Source organism: Nannobrachium achirus (genome assembly GCF_963921795.1).
Source record: "Nannobrachium achirus genome assembly, chromosome: 5".
In the NCBI taxonomy this organism is placed as follows: Eukaryota; Metazoa; Chordata; class Actinopteri; order Myctophiformes; family Myctophidae; genus Nannobrachium; species Nannobrachium achirus.
The window spans coordinates 22,064,497-22,080,962 of record NC_137814.1 but is presented as its reverse complement, the minus strand read 5'-3'; the positions used below and the strand labels follow the sequence as shown (position 1 = coordinate 22,080,962).

At 40.4% G+C, this 16,466-nt stretch overlaps 2 protein-coding genes across 3 annotated transcripts in view; both read right to left on the bottom strand.

The window, feature by feature from the left end:
• Positions 1–3,104: 3,104 nt before the first annotated feature.
• On the bottom strand, positions 3,105–13,762 carry pigr (polymeric immunoglobulin receptor). Of its 2 annotated transcripts, XM_080726872.1 has the most exons (8): positions 13,640–13,762; positions 12,611–12,946; positions 9,800–9,881; positions 7,849–8,075; positions 6,892–7,003; positions 4,928–5,016; positions 4,561–4,610; positions 3,105–4,403 (listed from the first exon to the last, which is right to left on the bottom strand). In XM_080726872.1, exons 1-8 carry the CDS (start codon positions 13,686–13,688, stop codon positions 4,320–4,322), a joined length of 1,029 nt encoding a protein of 342 aa, XP_080582998.1. In that variant the 5' UTR covers positions 13,689–13,762; the 3' UTR covers positions 3,105–4,319. The 2 variants fall into 2 exon arrangements, with proteins under 2 accessions (XP_080582998.1, XP_080582999.1); XM_080726873.1 differs by lacking the exon at positions 4,928–5,016.
• A 1,045-nt stretch (positions 13,763–14,807) lies between these two features.
• The window catches only part of dad1 (defender against cell death 1), a 9,731-nt gene continuing 8,072 nt past the window's right edge, over positions 14,808–16,466 (bottom strand). The window contains exon 3 of the mRNA XM_080726879.1: positions 14,808–15,060. The gene's annotated coding sequence lies outside the window, so the exon portion shown is untranslated. The remainder of the gene's footprint in view (positions 15,061–16,466) is intronic.

Here is a 16,466-nt window from a genome sequence, read left to right as displayed (position 1 = left end):
AGCAAAAAATAGCTCAATAGTAGCATATAGCTTGTTGAGAAAAACAACTTATATAAGCGCTACAGTAACTAAGTAACTAAGATACCAGTGAGATGACATCAAATCCACTATCTTTCTAAAGGGAAAACACCAACCACAGTCACCAGTGAACTGTCACTAGTCCAATGCCATCATCAAATCACAACTATAAGGACAACTTCTTATATTATTTCTTCCCCCTACATTTTTATCCCAGGATTTTCTAACCCATTTTTCACCTTGTGCCAATTGCCTAAGCTGTAATCCTGGGCGCTGCTCTCCCTCTGCCAACCTGGGGAGAGCCCCGAACAGAGCTTTACTCAAGTAAAATGTGAATGGAGAACTTTTACTGAGTAGTTCTATATTGTGGTATTTGTACTTTACTCAAGTCAAATATGCGTGTACACTAGCTTGTGTCATTCTGTTCATCTGAACCCTCCAGTGTTGTTTTTGACAGCAGATTTTGATTTAGTTTTAGTCATAGTCTTTTGAATAAAATTAAATTTAGTTTTAGTCATAATTTAGTCACCTGAAAAGTTTTAGTTTTGGTCTAATTCTAGTCGACTAAATATCATAAGATTTTAGGCGACTAAATCTACAGTTGATTTAGTCGACTAAAATGTATTTTGGCAGGCCTTGATGGCATCGTAATGACTGATTTTACTTAATTTTTTTGTGTGCTGAAAATAGCAGATCAATACAATACAATACTTGTAGATTGGCTATTTTCAGTACACAACACATGAGAGAAACCAAACTCTCTTCTCCACTAGTCCCTCCCTAACGTTTTAGTCTAGTTTTTATTTTGTTGACAAAATTGACAATATATTTAGTCTTAGTTTTAGTCATCACAGCTTCATTTTTATTTGGTCAGTGAAAAAAACGCAGTCAACAAAAACATTTCATCATAGTTTTAGTCGACGAAATCAACACTGGAACCCTCATCCTCATCACACTAAACAAGACATCCCTTCATCTCTCAGCAGGGGAGAGGCATTCTGGGTTGTCATGGTGGATCATGTGGTTAATACAGGTTCCTGGATGTCTGCACCATTCCTTCTCATAAGCCTTACCTTATATCTGATGCTGTAGAGACCCTGAACAGTGGCGCTGCCTCTTCCTCTTCTGGACTCAAACTGGTGCTCACATACAGACATGGATCTGAAAACAGTGGAGATTAGTCATGACAAAATCAACCTTATTATGTGAGCTAATTCATATCTCCTCCACTCAAGCTGCTCTGCATAATGATGATGATAATAATGATAAGGGTAATAATAAATACATAAAAAACAAAGAAGTCATTTGAAAATCCATGAATTCCTTATCCATCAACTGGTATTCAAATACCGTTAATTAGGCCTAATGAAACTTTACAAAAAATGTTTTTTTCGAATGCTTTCGCAAATAATTGTACCTGTTGTGACATTTCGGTAAAGTCTGTACCACTACGTTGTAAAAAACAGAGATTTTTTTACGGCCCTCCAGTACACACCCGAATTCAAGTCATTCATGGTCATGGTGAAGACAAGGTTATCACTGTCATCGGTCAGAGATATGCTTGAATCACCACAGCAAACTAGGACTCCACAATTCCATCATGCACTGCCTTTGCACTGATTTAAACTGTGTGTCAAAGAAGCGACTAAAGCAAATGATGGTGATTGAGCTTTTTACCTGACCTTCCATCTTTTCCATCTCTGACATCACCACAGGAACTTGAATAATGGTCAACTCACATCTGTAAATGTTGTTCACAGAAAACTAGTGTGACTGACTTCTCATTTCCCTCCACAAGCCTTCACATAGGATGTCCTTGGTGAGTGAATAGCACAAAAAAAATATTTTGTTTCATGTGAGAAACAATGAGAGCACTCGAAGATTCGAAGGGCTTTGTTTTTCACCCATTCATACAAATACAAGCAGTGGAATGGAGTGCACTTGATAATCACAATTAATATATATAATATTTGTCCAATATTTGTCCACTCCAGCAGCTTTGTCCCTGCACTGAAAATAATAACATAGAACATAATGAGTACAAATTGCACAAGTAGCCTTTAAAGCCTAGCATGTACAGTAACACTTACTGAAGCAAAATCCCTCCATCAATTACTAAAAAAGAAATATATATATATATATATATATATATATATATATATATATATATATATATATATATATATATATATATATTAAGCATAACAGAGGAAACCTTTGACGGTAGTTACATGAGGACACTGTGGTCGTACCGCAGTCATTTTGTTCTGTACAATTGAAGGGGGACCAATCAAATCCCTTTCATGACTCATCATCAAAAACATCACTCAACAAAACATCAATCAACAATCACATGCAGGGATACATTTTATTTCCAGCCAAGAATCGTTTAGTTACAGCTGGTATTTAATAATGCTGCATGCTGTATAATTTCGATTTACGACACTCTTCATTTGCTTAAAAAGGATCACTTCACCCATTTTCAACACATCATATGATTGGTCCTCCTCACTAATGCTCATTGTCTACTCGGTCTGTGTCTCATAGGAGGGCTGTGGACGCTTCCGAAACCCGCCTACCAGTGACATCATCGTTAGGCAGGTTTGTAAAAATATATATTGTATATATTTGGATTTGTGTCAACGCCAGAAGAATGTCTTCCATTATAGTATGCTACATTTCCAGGAATAGAAAGCCAGCGGTTCTACTCCCCATTGATGATGTCACTGGTAGAGGCAGGTTTCTGAACTGCATGTCCACATGCAGGGACGTGCTGGCCATTGGGAAAAGCAGGACAACTCCCGAACGGCCGGTTCCTTCCCGGCCGGTCCAGGCCGGCCATTTGGAGAAAAAAATTAAATAAAATGTTGGCCTTCATTCCATTTTGGGGGCTGGGCGGCCAACAAAGTAAATCGTCACTGTCGGGCAGAAACCTATATCTCCAAGTTTAAAATTTGTAAACTTTTTCTCAAAGCAAAGCCCTGCTTCGTCATACAAGGCCGTCGCACAAAAGTAGTGAAAACAGCAGATCTACAAGCACACAACGCCTCGCGGTGCGAGGCGTTGTGTGCTTGTAGATCGGCTGTTTTCACTAGTTTAAACCATTTTTTAAATGATAAATACAAAACAAACGGTTTTGGACGTACAAGGTTTCCACCCGACAACGACAAAATATAACTCATGTAATTGTCCCACTGGCTTGTCATGCACTTTGTCACAAATCTTTGAGTAGCAGCAGCGCTATAGAGAGATCTCTCTCTCTATAGTGCGCAATGAGGGCTGAATCAGTCCACATGATCCCTCCTCTGAAACACAGACCGAGTGAACTAAAATAGTACCATATTATAATGAGCATGAGGACCAATTACAATCAATTAATTGGTGAAATATAGTGAATATTTGGCTCAATAGTAGCTCTACACATTCATCAATCAAAGTGTGAAAATACATGCACGTTGAATGAACTGCACTGGTTCTCGGTGTGAGTCCCGGGGACCCCCAGGGTTCCCTGAGCAGGTTCCAGGGGTCCCCCTGTGACTAGTAGTGCCTGGTAGTGCCACTGGTAGGAACCAAATGGACCCTTAGGTGTCTGTAGAGTGTACAAATCTGTCAGTTCAGTTATTACACACAGGATGAATTGTTTTAGTTGTGTTTCCTGTAAGTAATAAGTGATTGTCAAACTTTTTTTTATTTCAAGGACCCCCCAGGCATGCATGCACGGCACACACACACACACCCACGCACGCACGCACGCACGCACGCACGCACGCACGCACGCACGCACGCACGCACGCACGCACGCACGCACACACGCACATACACACACACACACACACACACACACACACACACACACACACGCGCGCGCTTCATCAAATCCCACACAAAGTGAAACATTACATTTTAAAGTGGGTGGACAGTGTAGAAAGTAGAAAGGATAAAATAGCATTATTCACCATGAAGGTCATTCATTCTCATTCTGGGGCAGTCGATGATTCACAGAGAATAACAGAGAGAAGTGTATGCATGTACAGAAAGAAAATTGAAATGTTTAGAAATAAAGTTCCAAAAAGATCTGCTATCTTTGGCAAATGTTCCCCCAGAATAGGGATTGCTGGAACTTAAGAGGTTAAATTAAAACTGTGTCTTTCACTGTACAGCGATTGAAAGTGTGTAACCTTCGTAATCCAAAGTAAATGCAAACACATTTTCTGAAATATAAAGAGTCACCAATGTCAATGTTAAAATGGTATGACTTCATATCCCGGTCCAGTAATGTGCTATAGTAACATGTGCTGCAGTCAGAGCATGTGTGCGTTCTGTGAATCCCCATTGAGGAAAATGACTGTGGCACTTTGCAGGTCGCCTACGTCCCCTGGGTATCCCTGTGGAAGACGGGAAGGTTAATCATTATATGAACCCAATTCAAACGTATGTAGTAGTGACATTGTTCAATCATTTGAGACAGACAGACAGACAGACAGATAGATATACCGGTAATAGAGTACATAATACAGTATAATAGAGTAGTGATGAACTTACAGTGAGCCTCGCTTTCAGTTCTTCTGTTTGTCTTAGCCTTCGTTCTTTTTCTGGATATAGACAGAAATAACAGCTTAGCCTTCAGAAAGGCCACAGCTAATTCCAAGTATATACTTTGCAGGCAAGTGAGGGAATGCACTACGCTCACATGAAAAGTATGTTAGTATATACGTATATACCGGTATACTTCCCATCCTAGCCATAGTTTATTTTATTTACTATGTATTTACCAGGGACAAAGCACATCAATCAACATTTCAGTTTTCACATAAATGTAGTTAGCAGAGAGCTCATTTTCATTTGCAGTCCCTAAACACAGTTAATGTTAGACACAGTTAAATAACACAGAGCTGAGAAGCTGCCTTACTGTGCTGATTCCACATCTTCCTCGCTAATACAGCCATGCCCATGAGAAGTATTAGAGAGACACAAATCACCACTGTCTCCAAGGCACGTCTGAAGCACAAAACATAACAATTCAGGGTCAAAACAGAGCTTGTAAAACATGAGGGAGCAGTATCTTGAAATAATAGAGGAGAGAAGGACATAACATTCTGTCAGTACTCGATTTTAAAGGCCCGTGTTGACCTAGATAAACATTATGTCATTGAAACCAAAGCAAACAGCGAGGGAGCGAGGTGTCAAGTGTTGAGAGAATGTAGGGAAGTGACGTTTTTCACCTGTTTTGAGAAACCTTGGAAAGAGAAATGCTGGAGATAAAATACAAATTATTCTTAAGGTTGCACAGAATCTGTACTGTATTACAGGTGTTCAACAGTAAAGTACACGATCCTGCATGTTTTATTATAACTGATTCCGTTGTTGTCTGGAACTGGAATTAGTCCCTTGATCCCTTGCTGTTGCCATGGCACACATCATGGTATCCAACCTTCCAAAACGTTCACATCTCCCCCTTTTGCATTCCCTTCACTGGCTCGGGATGCTGCCCGCAGTACAACACGCCGGTGATGACCTACAGGGCACCCACGGAGCTTCAAGACATGATCCACCCCTACAGCCCTTACCTCTCCCTTAGATCAGTGGTTCTCAACCTGTGGGTCGGGAAATTATTTTGGGGGGGGTCCCCAGATGATTAACTTAATGTGTAACATTGTTTTCTCACTCAACAGTAAACAAACCAAGAGGTGTATTATTATATATAGAGGGTGTCTGCACATTTCTTAAGTGACTATTTAAGTACTTTTTAATACCTCTAAAATGACAAATTAAACATTGGCCAAATTGTCAAATATTAAAGGCAGAAATTGTTAAAATAGCCGATCTACATCGCGTTGCGAGGCGTTGTGAGCATGTAGATCAGCTATTTTCACAATAGAACCGTGTAATGCCTCAACTATTAGTGCTCGTCAGGGTGGGAGGGTCCCCAGTTAAAATATATGATTATTTTGGGGGTCGCGGCCTGAAAAGGTTGAGAGCCACTGCCTTAGACACAGGAGGTCTGTCCCTCCCTCCAGTACAACACCCAGATCAATGCTCCACACGTCCTAGCTAGACTCTCCTCTCTAGGACGTGTGCTCTAGAAAGGTTATTCCAAGGATGTCCCAAGCTGTGGAATGACCTCGTCCTTGCAGTCTGAAGTGCAGACTCACTCCCCATTTTTCATCGTAAAAATTGTAATCATTGCTACTACTGTCCAGTGTCCACCAATGATGTCTGAAAATAGCAGATCTGCAATTGCCTGGCTCCAGCCCATAGACCCGCCCACTCTCTGAGCGGACTGGTTCTCTTGGTCTGGTGTTGTCATATGACGCTTAACTTGATATGGTATCTTGGCGTACCAGCCAATGAAATCAATGCAAGACGGAGGAGGGGGTGGGTCTAACTTTTGAAAATCAACAGAAACAGTGGAGGGGGAGCTCAGCCAAAGCTCTTAATTGCTCCCTTTGAACTTCAAAGGAGGGTTGTGCACACCTCGTTAGCATCAAATACAACGACCTGTTTGATGCCTGTCATAGAGGGGAGGGGGAGGGGGGAATGTTTTTGTGTACACACAAGTCAAACACAACCCCTCCCACCAGATCTCTTGTGATTGGGAATTTAAAATTTAAAATCCCCTCCCCTTTGAAATCTCTTGTCAATGGGACAATGTCAGACTCAAGCTCAGCGCAGAGTCTGAAATCAGGCTAGATCTGCAAGCTCACAACGGAGTGCATCATGGCACGCCGAAATACTCATTGCGGTCGCTTATGTACTTCCACAATTCCTTCGGCCATGACCCACATTTCATGACCATAGGTACGTTTTGTACCTGAAACGTGTGGCAATAAACTGGGTACGGTATATAATACATTCCACTCAGTGTTACTGTACCTCTGAGTGTCCCAGGGCTCCATAGTAATGTTCTTGGGTGGAGGCAGGTAGACAGCAGTCTGAGTTTGTGACGGTAGAGATGATGGCATCATTGTAGACACAGCAGCAGGAGCTAAAGACATTGTACAGAAAGCTCAGGAGTACTGTGTACACTATTTAAAACACAGGGTGGTAGGGTAAAGAGAGTGACCGTTTTGTTACCAAAGCACATAAAAGTCAAATTGTCCTTGAACAAGACACCAACCCCCTGTGCACTTCATTGCAAGTGGCATTTATAACCCACAACTAATATATATGGATTAGGCCCAAAAGCACATTGAGGGGCATTGATGTAACAGGCCCACTCATGATTATTTTGATTATGTGCTATCAATTCATTATTAACTGTTGCTTTGTTCCACATACTGTAACATACTCTAGTCCAGTGTTTCTCAAAAGGGGGTACGTGTACCCCTAGGGATATGCAGACAGAGGTACTACAGGGGGTACTTGAGAGAAATGGAAAATGGAAACATTTATTTTACTGTTATGTTTGAAGATAAAACATTGACAAATGTATGTGAACGTGCTGCTCTGTAAAGCTTTAAACCAAATGAAATACACATTTTGACAAGCACAACTGTTACTGAATAGATAATAGGCTACTTACTTTTATTTTTAACATTCATAAAAACTGGACTTTTGATGTCAGTATTTCTAATCAAAATGTTGGTGTCGATTAAAGGGGGTACTTAGATTCAGCAATCAGGAAAAGGGGGTACTGAAGTCCAAAATGTTTGAGAACCACTGCTCTAGTCTAGAATATACCTATCACACTGTATCTATCTCATTTAAAGGAACAAAAATCTACAATCTGGTCACAATCTAAAGGTAAAGAGTGTTCCAATATATTCCAATTGAATATGATTAATATTAGATTAACAGGCAAATCAAGTTCTCTAGGATTCATGAACCTACTGGTGATGGGTCGCGGCTGGACCTGCACGTGCACGGCCTTCTGTCGCTGTCCAGCTGCGCAAAAGTACCAGCCTGTGTCTCTCATCTGCAGGCCTCTTATTGTGACAGTAAAGGACCCCAGCCTGTCATCGATGAGGGCCACTGAGGCGTCCTTGTAGTTCCCCTCAGAGTCAGTCACCAAACAGGAACTCCAGTCTCCACTGCGGCACCATTTCTTCTCAGCCTGTCTGTTGTAACGCAGTTACAAAGAATAAGCGAACATTGATCACACAGCAAAAGATTCAATGGTTGCAGTAGCCAAGATAGTACAAGAGGAGCATTATAGGTGCATGTAAGGGTTATAACAACGATAAACTTTATGTCCTCTTCAAAGGCACACAGTTACGAGGTGCTTCGCAGACAGGGAAATAAAAATAGGTATCCCCTGAGAACAATCATTTTGGTAGTGAAGTAACTAGAAAGGAAAACCAATAGCCAGACACAGTAAAATCCAAAGCACAGCCTCTTGTGGCTTATTGCTTTAATTTGCTACTCATTAAGAGTTTACAAATGGAACCAAATGGACTTGTGTGGGTCCATTTGGTTCCATTTGTGCACTCTGAGTAAAATGCAACACTTGGGATTTTACTGTGTACAGTATACCAGTAAGACTCCCTAATCGGGAGATAAGCGACCGTTGGTCGCTTATCTCCACAAATAGGCCAAAAGTTTGTTTTACCAATTATCAAGACATACGGGCAGTTGACAGTTTGCCATGGTTACTCATTGAAGTTGAATCTCCATATATGGAGATAACCTACGCATCACACTAAGTCTGACCTCACCAGCCCATATTTGGGCATGAGCAACTTATGTCTCCATATATGGAAATATGATGACATCACACAGTCCTCAGCCGATGATGTGGCGTGATGTCATACAATACACAAACGAGCCCTACAGTATAAAGGGGCAATTCTTGCCAGGAAAGAAGCATTTCTTCGACTCAGACCTTATCGCCAGGGTTGGCTTATAGCAGCTGTCGGTAGGACCATATATGGATTCTGTTAGTGTGGATCTCCTAACAGGGCATCATCTGGGATACAATCCCTTTTATGCCCATATATGGAGATCCCTAACAGAATCCCTTTCATGCCCATATATGGAGATCCCTAACAGAATCCCTTTTATGCCCATATATGGAGATCCCTAACAGCATCCCTTTTATGCCCATATATGGAGATCACTAACAGCTAACAGAATCCCTTTTATGCCCATATATGGAGATCCCTAACAGAATCCCTTTTATGCCCATATATGGAGATCCCTAACAGAATCCCTTTTATACCCATATATGGAGATCCCTAACAGAATCCCTTTTATGCCCATATATGGAGATCCCTAACAGAATCCCTTTTATGCCCATATATGGAGATCCCTAACAGAATCCCTTTTATGCCCATATATGGAGATCCCTAACAGAATCCCTTTTATGCCCATATATGGAGATCCCTAACAGAATCCCTTTTATGCCCATATATTATGGAGAAATCCCTGCTCTGAGTATCTGACATCAGTGTGATGTCACCTGTTTATGCCCATATATGGAGATCCCTGCTCTGCGTATCTGGTTGCTATGGTAAACAGTTGGTTGCTAGGGTAAAAAAACATGGTTGCTATGGTAAACAGTTGGTTGCTAGGGTAAACAGTTGGTTGCTAGGGTAAAACCATGGTTGCTAAGGTGGTTGCTAACGTACACTAACAGACCAGCAACAACAGACTGTTGCCACAGCAACGTACACAAAGGTTTGTGTACACATGTGGTGTGATGTCATACTGATGCGGAGATATGAGCAGGGCAAAGGTGTGACGTGTGACGGACGGACGGCCGGTGGAGGTTTTCATAGTAAACTGCTCCCTGACGGTCGCAATGAAACAGCAATCGAGTGGCTATAGCAACAAAATGTAATACCTGTATCTTTCACTGTAGTGACATTCAACAGTGACAGTGTCTCCCTCCACTCCACTCACTCTGCTGTTGACCACTGACACATCTGTAGGAAGCAAGCATGGAGACCTCCTCAGTAAACATGTATCACATTCGCACAAACACACTAAAGAGAAACGCTACAGACAACAAATCACTTGATGATTATCACAGTGAATAAATAGAAATACAGCATCACAGGGGGCGGCAGTGGCTCAGGGGTAGAGTCACCGTCTTAGAACACGGAGGGTTCCCAGTTCGATCTCGGGCTAGAGTCGAAGAGTCCTTGAGCAAGATTCTGAACCCCTAGTTGCTCCTGATGAGCAGGATGTTACCTTGCATAGTTTCCTCCGCCATCAGTGTGTGAATGGGTGATTGTAAAGCGCCTTGGATAAAGGCAAAATGTACACTGTCTGTTCAGACTCATATACTGTACATTGTACTGAAGATTTTGAGAGAATGTAATAAAAGGTTTTTTTGCTAAACGAAAATTATTCCTCTATTGAAATGTATGATTCCAATCCATACAGTGAATGTTTTTCAGTGAGAACATGCAGTATTCACTTAAAGACTCTTCGGAGTACAGAGAAATGATAGAGAGCTTCGTCACATGGTGCCACAATTACCTGAAGCTCAGTATCAGCAAAACTAATGAGCTTGTTGTGTACTGCCAGAGGAACAGGAGGCTCCCTGTTCTTGTCATCCAGTGAGGAAGTGAAGAGGGTGCATTCATACAAATACCTTCAGGTCCAAACCTTTTTTCTTTTTTTTAGCTTTGTCATATGAAATAGAGCAGGAATTTCATGGAGGCATTGAATGTCATGGCTGTCATGACCCCTCAGTTTGGCCATCAAGAAATGATATGCCCTGTGGCCGAAGTGAGCTTGATGCCCCAGACTGCCCCAGTTTTACACACCAGTGTCTTTTGTTGAGCTTCCCCTGACTCCCCATGTTCAAATTAGTCCAGTGACTCTGATTAGTCCAGGGCTGAGCATGCCTCTGGTGCCTGTATTTCCCCCGCAGGAATGTAAAGGTATCCATTTATCTAAGTATGAACTTTTGACTCAGGTTTCTACAAATAATGGTAATTCTAATTTGTGAATAACAATTGTTATTTAGTCTAATAAACATATTTTTATTTACTTATTTCACTGATGATAGTATTAAAACATTTGGGTCAGGTCAGAAAAACTGGCATGTGCGGTCAGTATTGGAGCCCTCTTCTAGCACCACCATCAGGCAGATCTTTGCAAAACACATTTTTGGACTCTGTGTCTACAGATTTTGGCCTAAAATCACGCAAAGTGGTACACAGTATCTCTAAAGTCATCAACATGGATCTGTCACATTTCCCATATTCCCTCCTGATTGGCTACGATTGCCTTCTAAAGTTTGTGTATGCGACGTGACGGTCGCTTATCTCCCGATTAGGAAGTCTTAATGGTGAAGTAACTGATTAAGTTTACCGTTTCCTCATATATTTAGTTATAGTCATTTATCTATAATGTAGCATTTGATCATTTTAACCCCATGTGCCCTTATCTCATCCAATATCGCTGGTTGGTGTTTATATTTTGTTTTGCTTTTCAGTTTTGTGTATATGAATATTAATTGTTAAATTATAGATACACTGTTTCTGTGATGTCACAGTTGCTCTGACCACGAAATTCTATTCCAGGGGTGGGCAACTTTGATGATGTCGAGGGCCACTATATTTCCACCTTCACTCCAGAGGGCCACATTGCATATTGCTACGTCCTACTTTGTCATTCTAGTAGCAAAAAATAGCTGATCTACAAGCTCAAAACGCATCGCAGCGCGATGCGTTTTGAGCTTGTAGATCGGCTATTTTTTGCTTCTTTTGAATTGGAATCCTGAATTTTTTGTTGTTAATTTGAATTGGAAACCTGAAATGTAACATTTTGATTTAAATGTAACATTTAGTTATATACTCATGTTAACTTTATGAACTTAAATACAAATACATTGGACATAAAAAATAATAGTACTATACTAGTCATTAAGCTACTAAGATAGACTGACAGAATTAAAGCAGGTCATGTTTGGAAATGTAACAGCTGAAATCAATAATATATCAGTATTCTGGTATTAACCTGTGGGCGGCATTAAAGGTGGGCATGTGGCCCCCGGGCCGCCAGTTGCCCATGTATGTTCTATTCAGTTCATCATCAAGACAAAAAACAATCTAATAAAAATAAAAGCATAAGACCATATCAGGAGGACTGCCTTGCATCAGTCCCACCGGTCAGTCACCTCTGTTACCAGGGGTTTCGCAACAAATTCTGGGCCCTGGGAACGCGTTAGTACACATTATTTTGTGCTTTAACTATTGAAAACTAGCAGATATACAAGCTCACAGTGCGGCACCGAATGCCGCGCTGCAAGCTTGTAGATCTGCTAGTTTTTTTTTAAATAATGAAAATTTGTGCAATATTTCATATCCTTCCATGTTTCTATGTCAGGGTGCTCAAACATTTTCATGTGAAGGACCCCCACAATTACATGTATTTGGCCAAAATATTTAGTTCCTGGGATGCCCCAGAAACAAAACTTCAGTTACAAATGTTCGCTTAAAATATACATTGAAAGCGTTGCACATTTTCACAACTTTTCAAAAATAGCAGATCTACAAGCTCGCATCACGGCACTCTGTGCTGCGCTGTGAGCTTGTAGATCTGCTATTTTTCAATAGCTAATTAAGGCCCCTCCACCTTGGGCCCTAGTAACTCAGTCCCACTCTTCCCCCCCCCTGTGACACCCCTGTCTGTTACCCACCATGAATGACATTGATGTGGACGGAGGCGGTGACATCAGCGCGCCACATGTCGCCCACCTCCACGCCACACCAGTACCACCCGCTGTCCGCTTCCTTCAGGTCCCTCATGGTCACCGTGAACACCTGCTGGACGGGGTCGTCAAAGATGTCCACCTTCTTCTCTTCCGATCGAGGCGTGTCCGTTCGCGCAAGACTTGAGCAGAACTGTATGGTTCTCCCTTGGCACCAGTACTTCACATAGCCAGCATATTGTGGGTCATAATGACACGGGACTGTGGCAGAGGTGCCCTCCAGGACCGTGAGATCTTCGATTGTGGTTACTCTACATAGAGAGGCTGTACATTGGGCAAAAGTAGGGGGGTTATTGGAGTAGTTTAGATCAGTGGTTGTGTTCTTGAGATCACATCAGCCCCCACCCTCCGTCTGTATGCGTTGTGTAGTTTGTGAAAATGTTTAAATCAATAAAAAAAGATATCTATAGAGATCACAAAAAATTCTAGCAGTTAAAAGTAGTAGTAGTTAACTGTGATGATAAAAAAAACTAAATTATAGTGTGTGTGTGTGTCCACACGGTGGTCTCAAGAACCTCTAACCACACTTCTGGTTTCGTTTTATAAGAATGACTACTACTTTAGTCACTTTCACTTCCTTCAAAACTGATTTGTGGTCTATGACAGTTCAAAAGAATAGTTGAAAGAGGTCTTTGTAGCTACAAGTCAAAAGTTAAAACGAACGAATTTGCTAGGGCAGGGGGAAAAAAAGAAAAATTGAAAATCCTCTCACAGAAGTCTGACTGAACTTTGTTCACCCTTTCCAAAAGAAAAAAAAAAGAGGGGGAAAAAAATCATGCACAATGTCGTGGAAAGCCCTGGATAATGAAAAGACAAAGCAACACAGATTGTTCTGTTTGTTAACTGTTACCAGAATTCCTTTCTTTCCCTTTCTCACCAATTGCTTGCCTTAAGAAGCAACTGAACATCTGTAATGAATCATACAACTGTGATCAGAGAAGTGATGACCGGTATTACCTGGAATGCAGGCTAGCAGTCCAAGGGTGAGTACGAGGAGATGTTGCATGTTTATTCCTATCAGGACAGTTTGTGATTTGACAAGTCAGTCAATCCTCTGCTCTCTCCAGAAACAGACCCCCGTTCCGCTATCCTAACTTCCTGTTGGTCACATGACCACATGTGGAATCCAGATGTTTTCAATCATTCAGTGGTGTAAAGTAACTAAGTACATTTACAGTACTGTACTTAAGTAAATTTTTTAGGTATTTGTACTTGAGTAGTTCCAGTTTTCAGTACTTTTACTTCTACTCCACTACATCTCAGAGGCAAATATTGTACTTTTACTCCATTACAACTATTTGAAAACCTGAGTTACTAGTTACTTTGCAGATAGAAAATATACCGTAATATTAAACATACATAAACCACATTAGCCCTATTTTATACCTATAGGCTATTTTAAAATAGCCGATCTATGCAGATCTGATATTTTCAAACATTTTGTACTTTTACTTTTGGTACTTTAAGTATGTTTTGATCCCAATACTTTCGTACTTTTACTCAAGTACATTTTGAATTACAGACTTTTACTTGTCAGAGTATTTCTATATTGCAGTATTGATACTTTTACTTAAGTAAAACATCTGAATACTTTTCCCACCACTGTCAATCATGATGTTAACCATACATGTGCTGGAAATTTAAGAAACCTAAAATAATAATTGCTTCCTGTGGTGTGTGAACTAAATACTAAATAATATTTCATAGACACCATTGCTCTTGGTTTATTGTCTAGTAGTAACAGAGTTTAGATCGACTTTGAATAATATGATTACCGCAGAGATTGTGGATTTTAAATGATTCAACCCACTATGAATACCAAGCTAAAAGTCAAAGAGCACACATTTAGTGCCTCAAGTGCTTTGGATTCAATTCGGAACATTTGCAATTGAATATCACAATTTGTTAAAAGGCTCCCTTGCCTCTAAAATGAGAAAACTTCAACAATCCAAAGACAATATACACCAAATTGCACGTAACATAATAAATTAAAATGGTCACTCACGGCATAGAATGACAATATCATTTTTGGTGGTGTAAATAAAATAAAGTACACCAGACCAATGACCAATGCAGCTCAGTTGTGACCAGTTCTGTTGATATATAACAACAATACACAATGAACGCCATTGCAGATGCCTTTTATTTCCATTTCTCTTAAGTGCAAAAGGGAATGCTTTAGAAAATGAACAGTATAAAATAAAACAAAATCAAACATTTTCAATAGTTGCTATCAATAGACAAAGTTGTCTTGTATGATATAAGACACATTGCAGCAAATTCCTTTTGAATGGTGGGCTTCAACTCTCCAGATTTCTGGCACAGATGAAGAGAAGAGGTGGCTTCATGTCTTGGAGGGGAACCATTAAACATCTCTTCTGTTGAGCGATGAGAAAAGAAAGAGGTTGTCAGTACTGGTGAACTATAGATGAACATATTTCACACTTAACGGTGACCGCCGGAGTCGACCAATTAATCTGGCCATATCTGGCATTCTGAGATCATCAACATCGGTCAATGCACAGACACACTCACAAGGCCAATAAAGAGAAACATCTCTACAGACAGGCTTTACAGTGTGCTGCTGTGGAACAATGTTAGTGCTCCCTCTTCTGTCAAATTTGACATTCTACAATAAAGATACTTATTTTGTTGGACTTTGAGCAGGCAGCTGTCAGCGGGTGCAATGTGCACCGTGGGAAACATGGCAATGTTAACGTTATGAGAGAAAACAGTAATTGGACAATCCTATATACAAAACAATGAATGTATACCGTTTGTTGATTGAATGAATGAATTGAATAGTTTATTTCAATACTCTTTGAACAATGCACATTACAAAAAAAGCATTTTCTTGCCTGATCGAAAAGGCAGAAGCTTGTAGCTTATTAGTGCCTATGCTTTTTACATTGTTACTTTTTAAAAATAAATAAAAAAATTAATTAAAAAAACATAAATCCATAATGAGTAGAACCCTAATCTGTCAACCAAACATTTGATCAATGAACAAGTTTAGTCCATCAATCAGTCCATTCAGTATTTGTCCAGTACAATCCGTTTGAATAGAAAACTATTGCATGGGTGTCCTGTCCCCAGCCCTAACATCTACTCCAAAGTTCCAACGAGTCTGGGTCAAAAACATTTATCAGATTTATCATTTGGGAGGGTTGAGAGAGATGTAGGGGTGGGCGATATGGACAAATACAATATCACAATATTTTCCCAAGCTGTGCTGTATCACGATACACGATCTTATCACAATACTTTTTCATGTTGGTTTTTGAATGGTTCGTTTTCAAGTTACTTAACAGTACAACCACCTACAGTTCAAGGTAACAAAAACTAAAAGAAACAGGAGTAACAGACCATTTAGACCAGTGGTCCTCAAAGTGAGGTCCAGGGACACTCTGGGTTGCTTTTTGGGTTGCTTTTGGTCTAAATTGACCCTTACAATATGTAACTCTGACAGTATACAAATGAAACCAAATGGACCCTTACGGGTCCATTTGGTTTCATTTGTATACTGTCAGAGTTAAGGGGAGACCGACATTTTAAAGTTTGAGAACCACAGATTTAGGCAAATGCAGGTTTAAATGCATACTGCAATGAATCTCTGCATTAACAATTCAACAGGATTTTTTATGAGGCTCCCTCATTGTATCACGATATATACAATATCTCTGAAAAGGCATATCGTGGAGACATTGTATCGTATCAACGATATTTATCACCATATCGCCCACCCCTAGAGAGATGGCAAGAAAGTGTGTCCGTGAAGCCAATC

Coding starts and splice junctions, on each gene's coding strand:
- pigr (XM_080726872.1), bottom strand. CDS start 13,688: ATGCAACATCTCCTCGTACTCACCCTTGGACTGCTAGCCTGCATTCCA. Junction 9,882..12,610: donor CCACATCAATGTCATTCATG/GTGGGTAACAGA, acceptor TGCTTCCTACAG/ATGTGTCAGTGGTCAACAGC. Junction 4,611..4,927: donor GAAGATGTGGAATCAGCACA/GTAAGGCAGCTT, acceptor GTCTATATCCAG/AAAAAGAACGAAGGCTAAGA.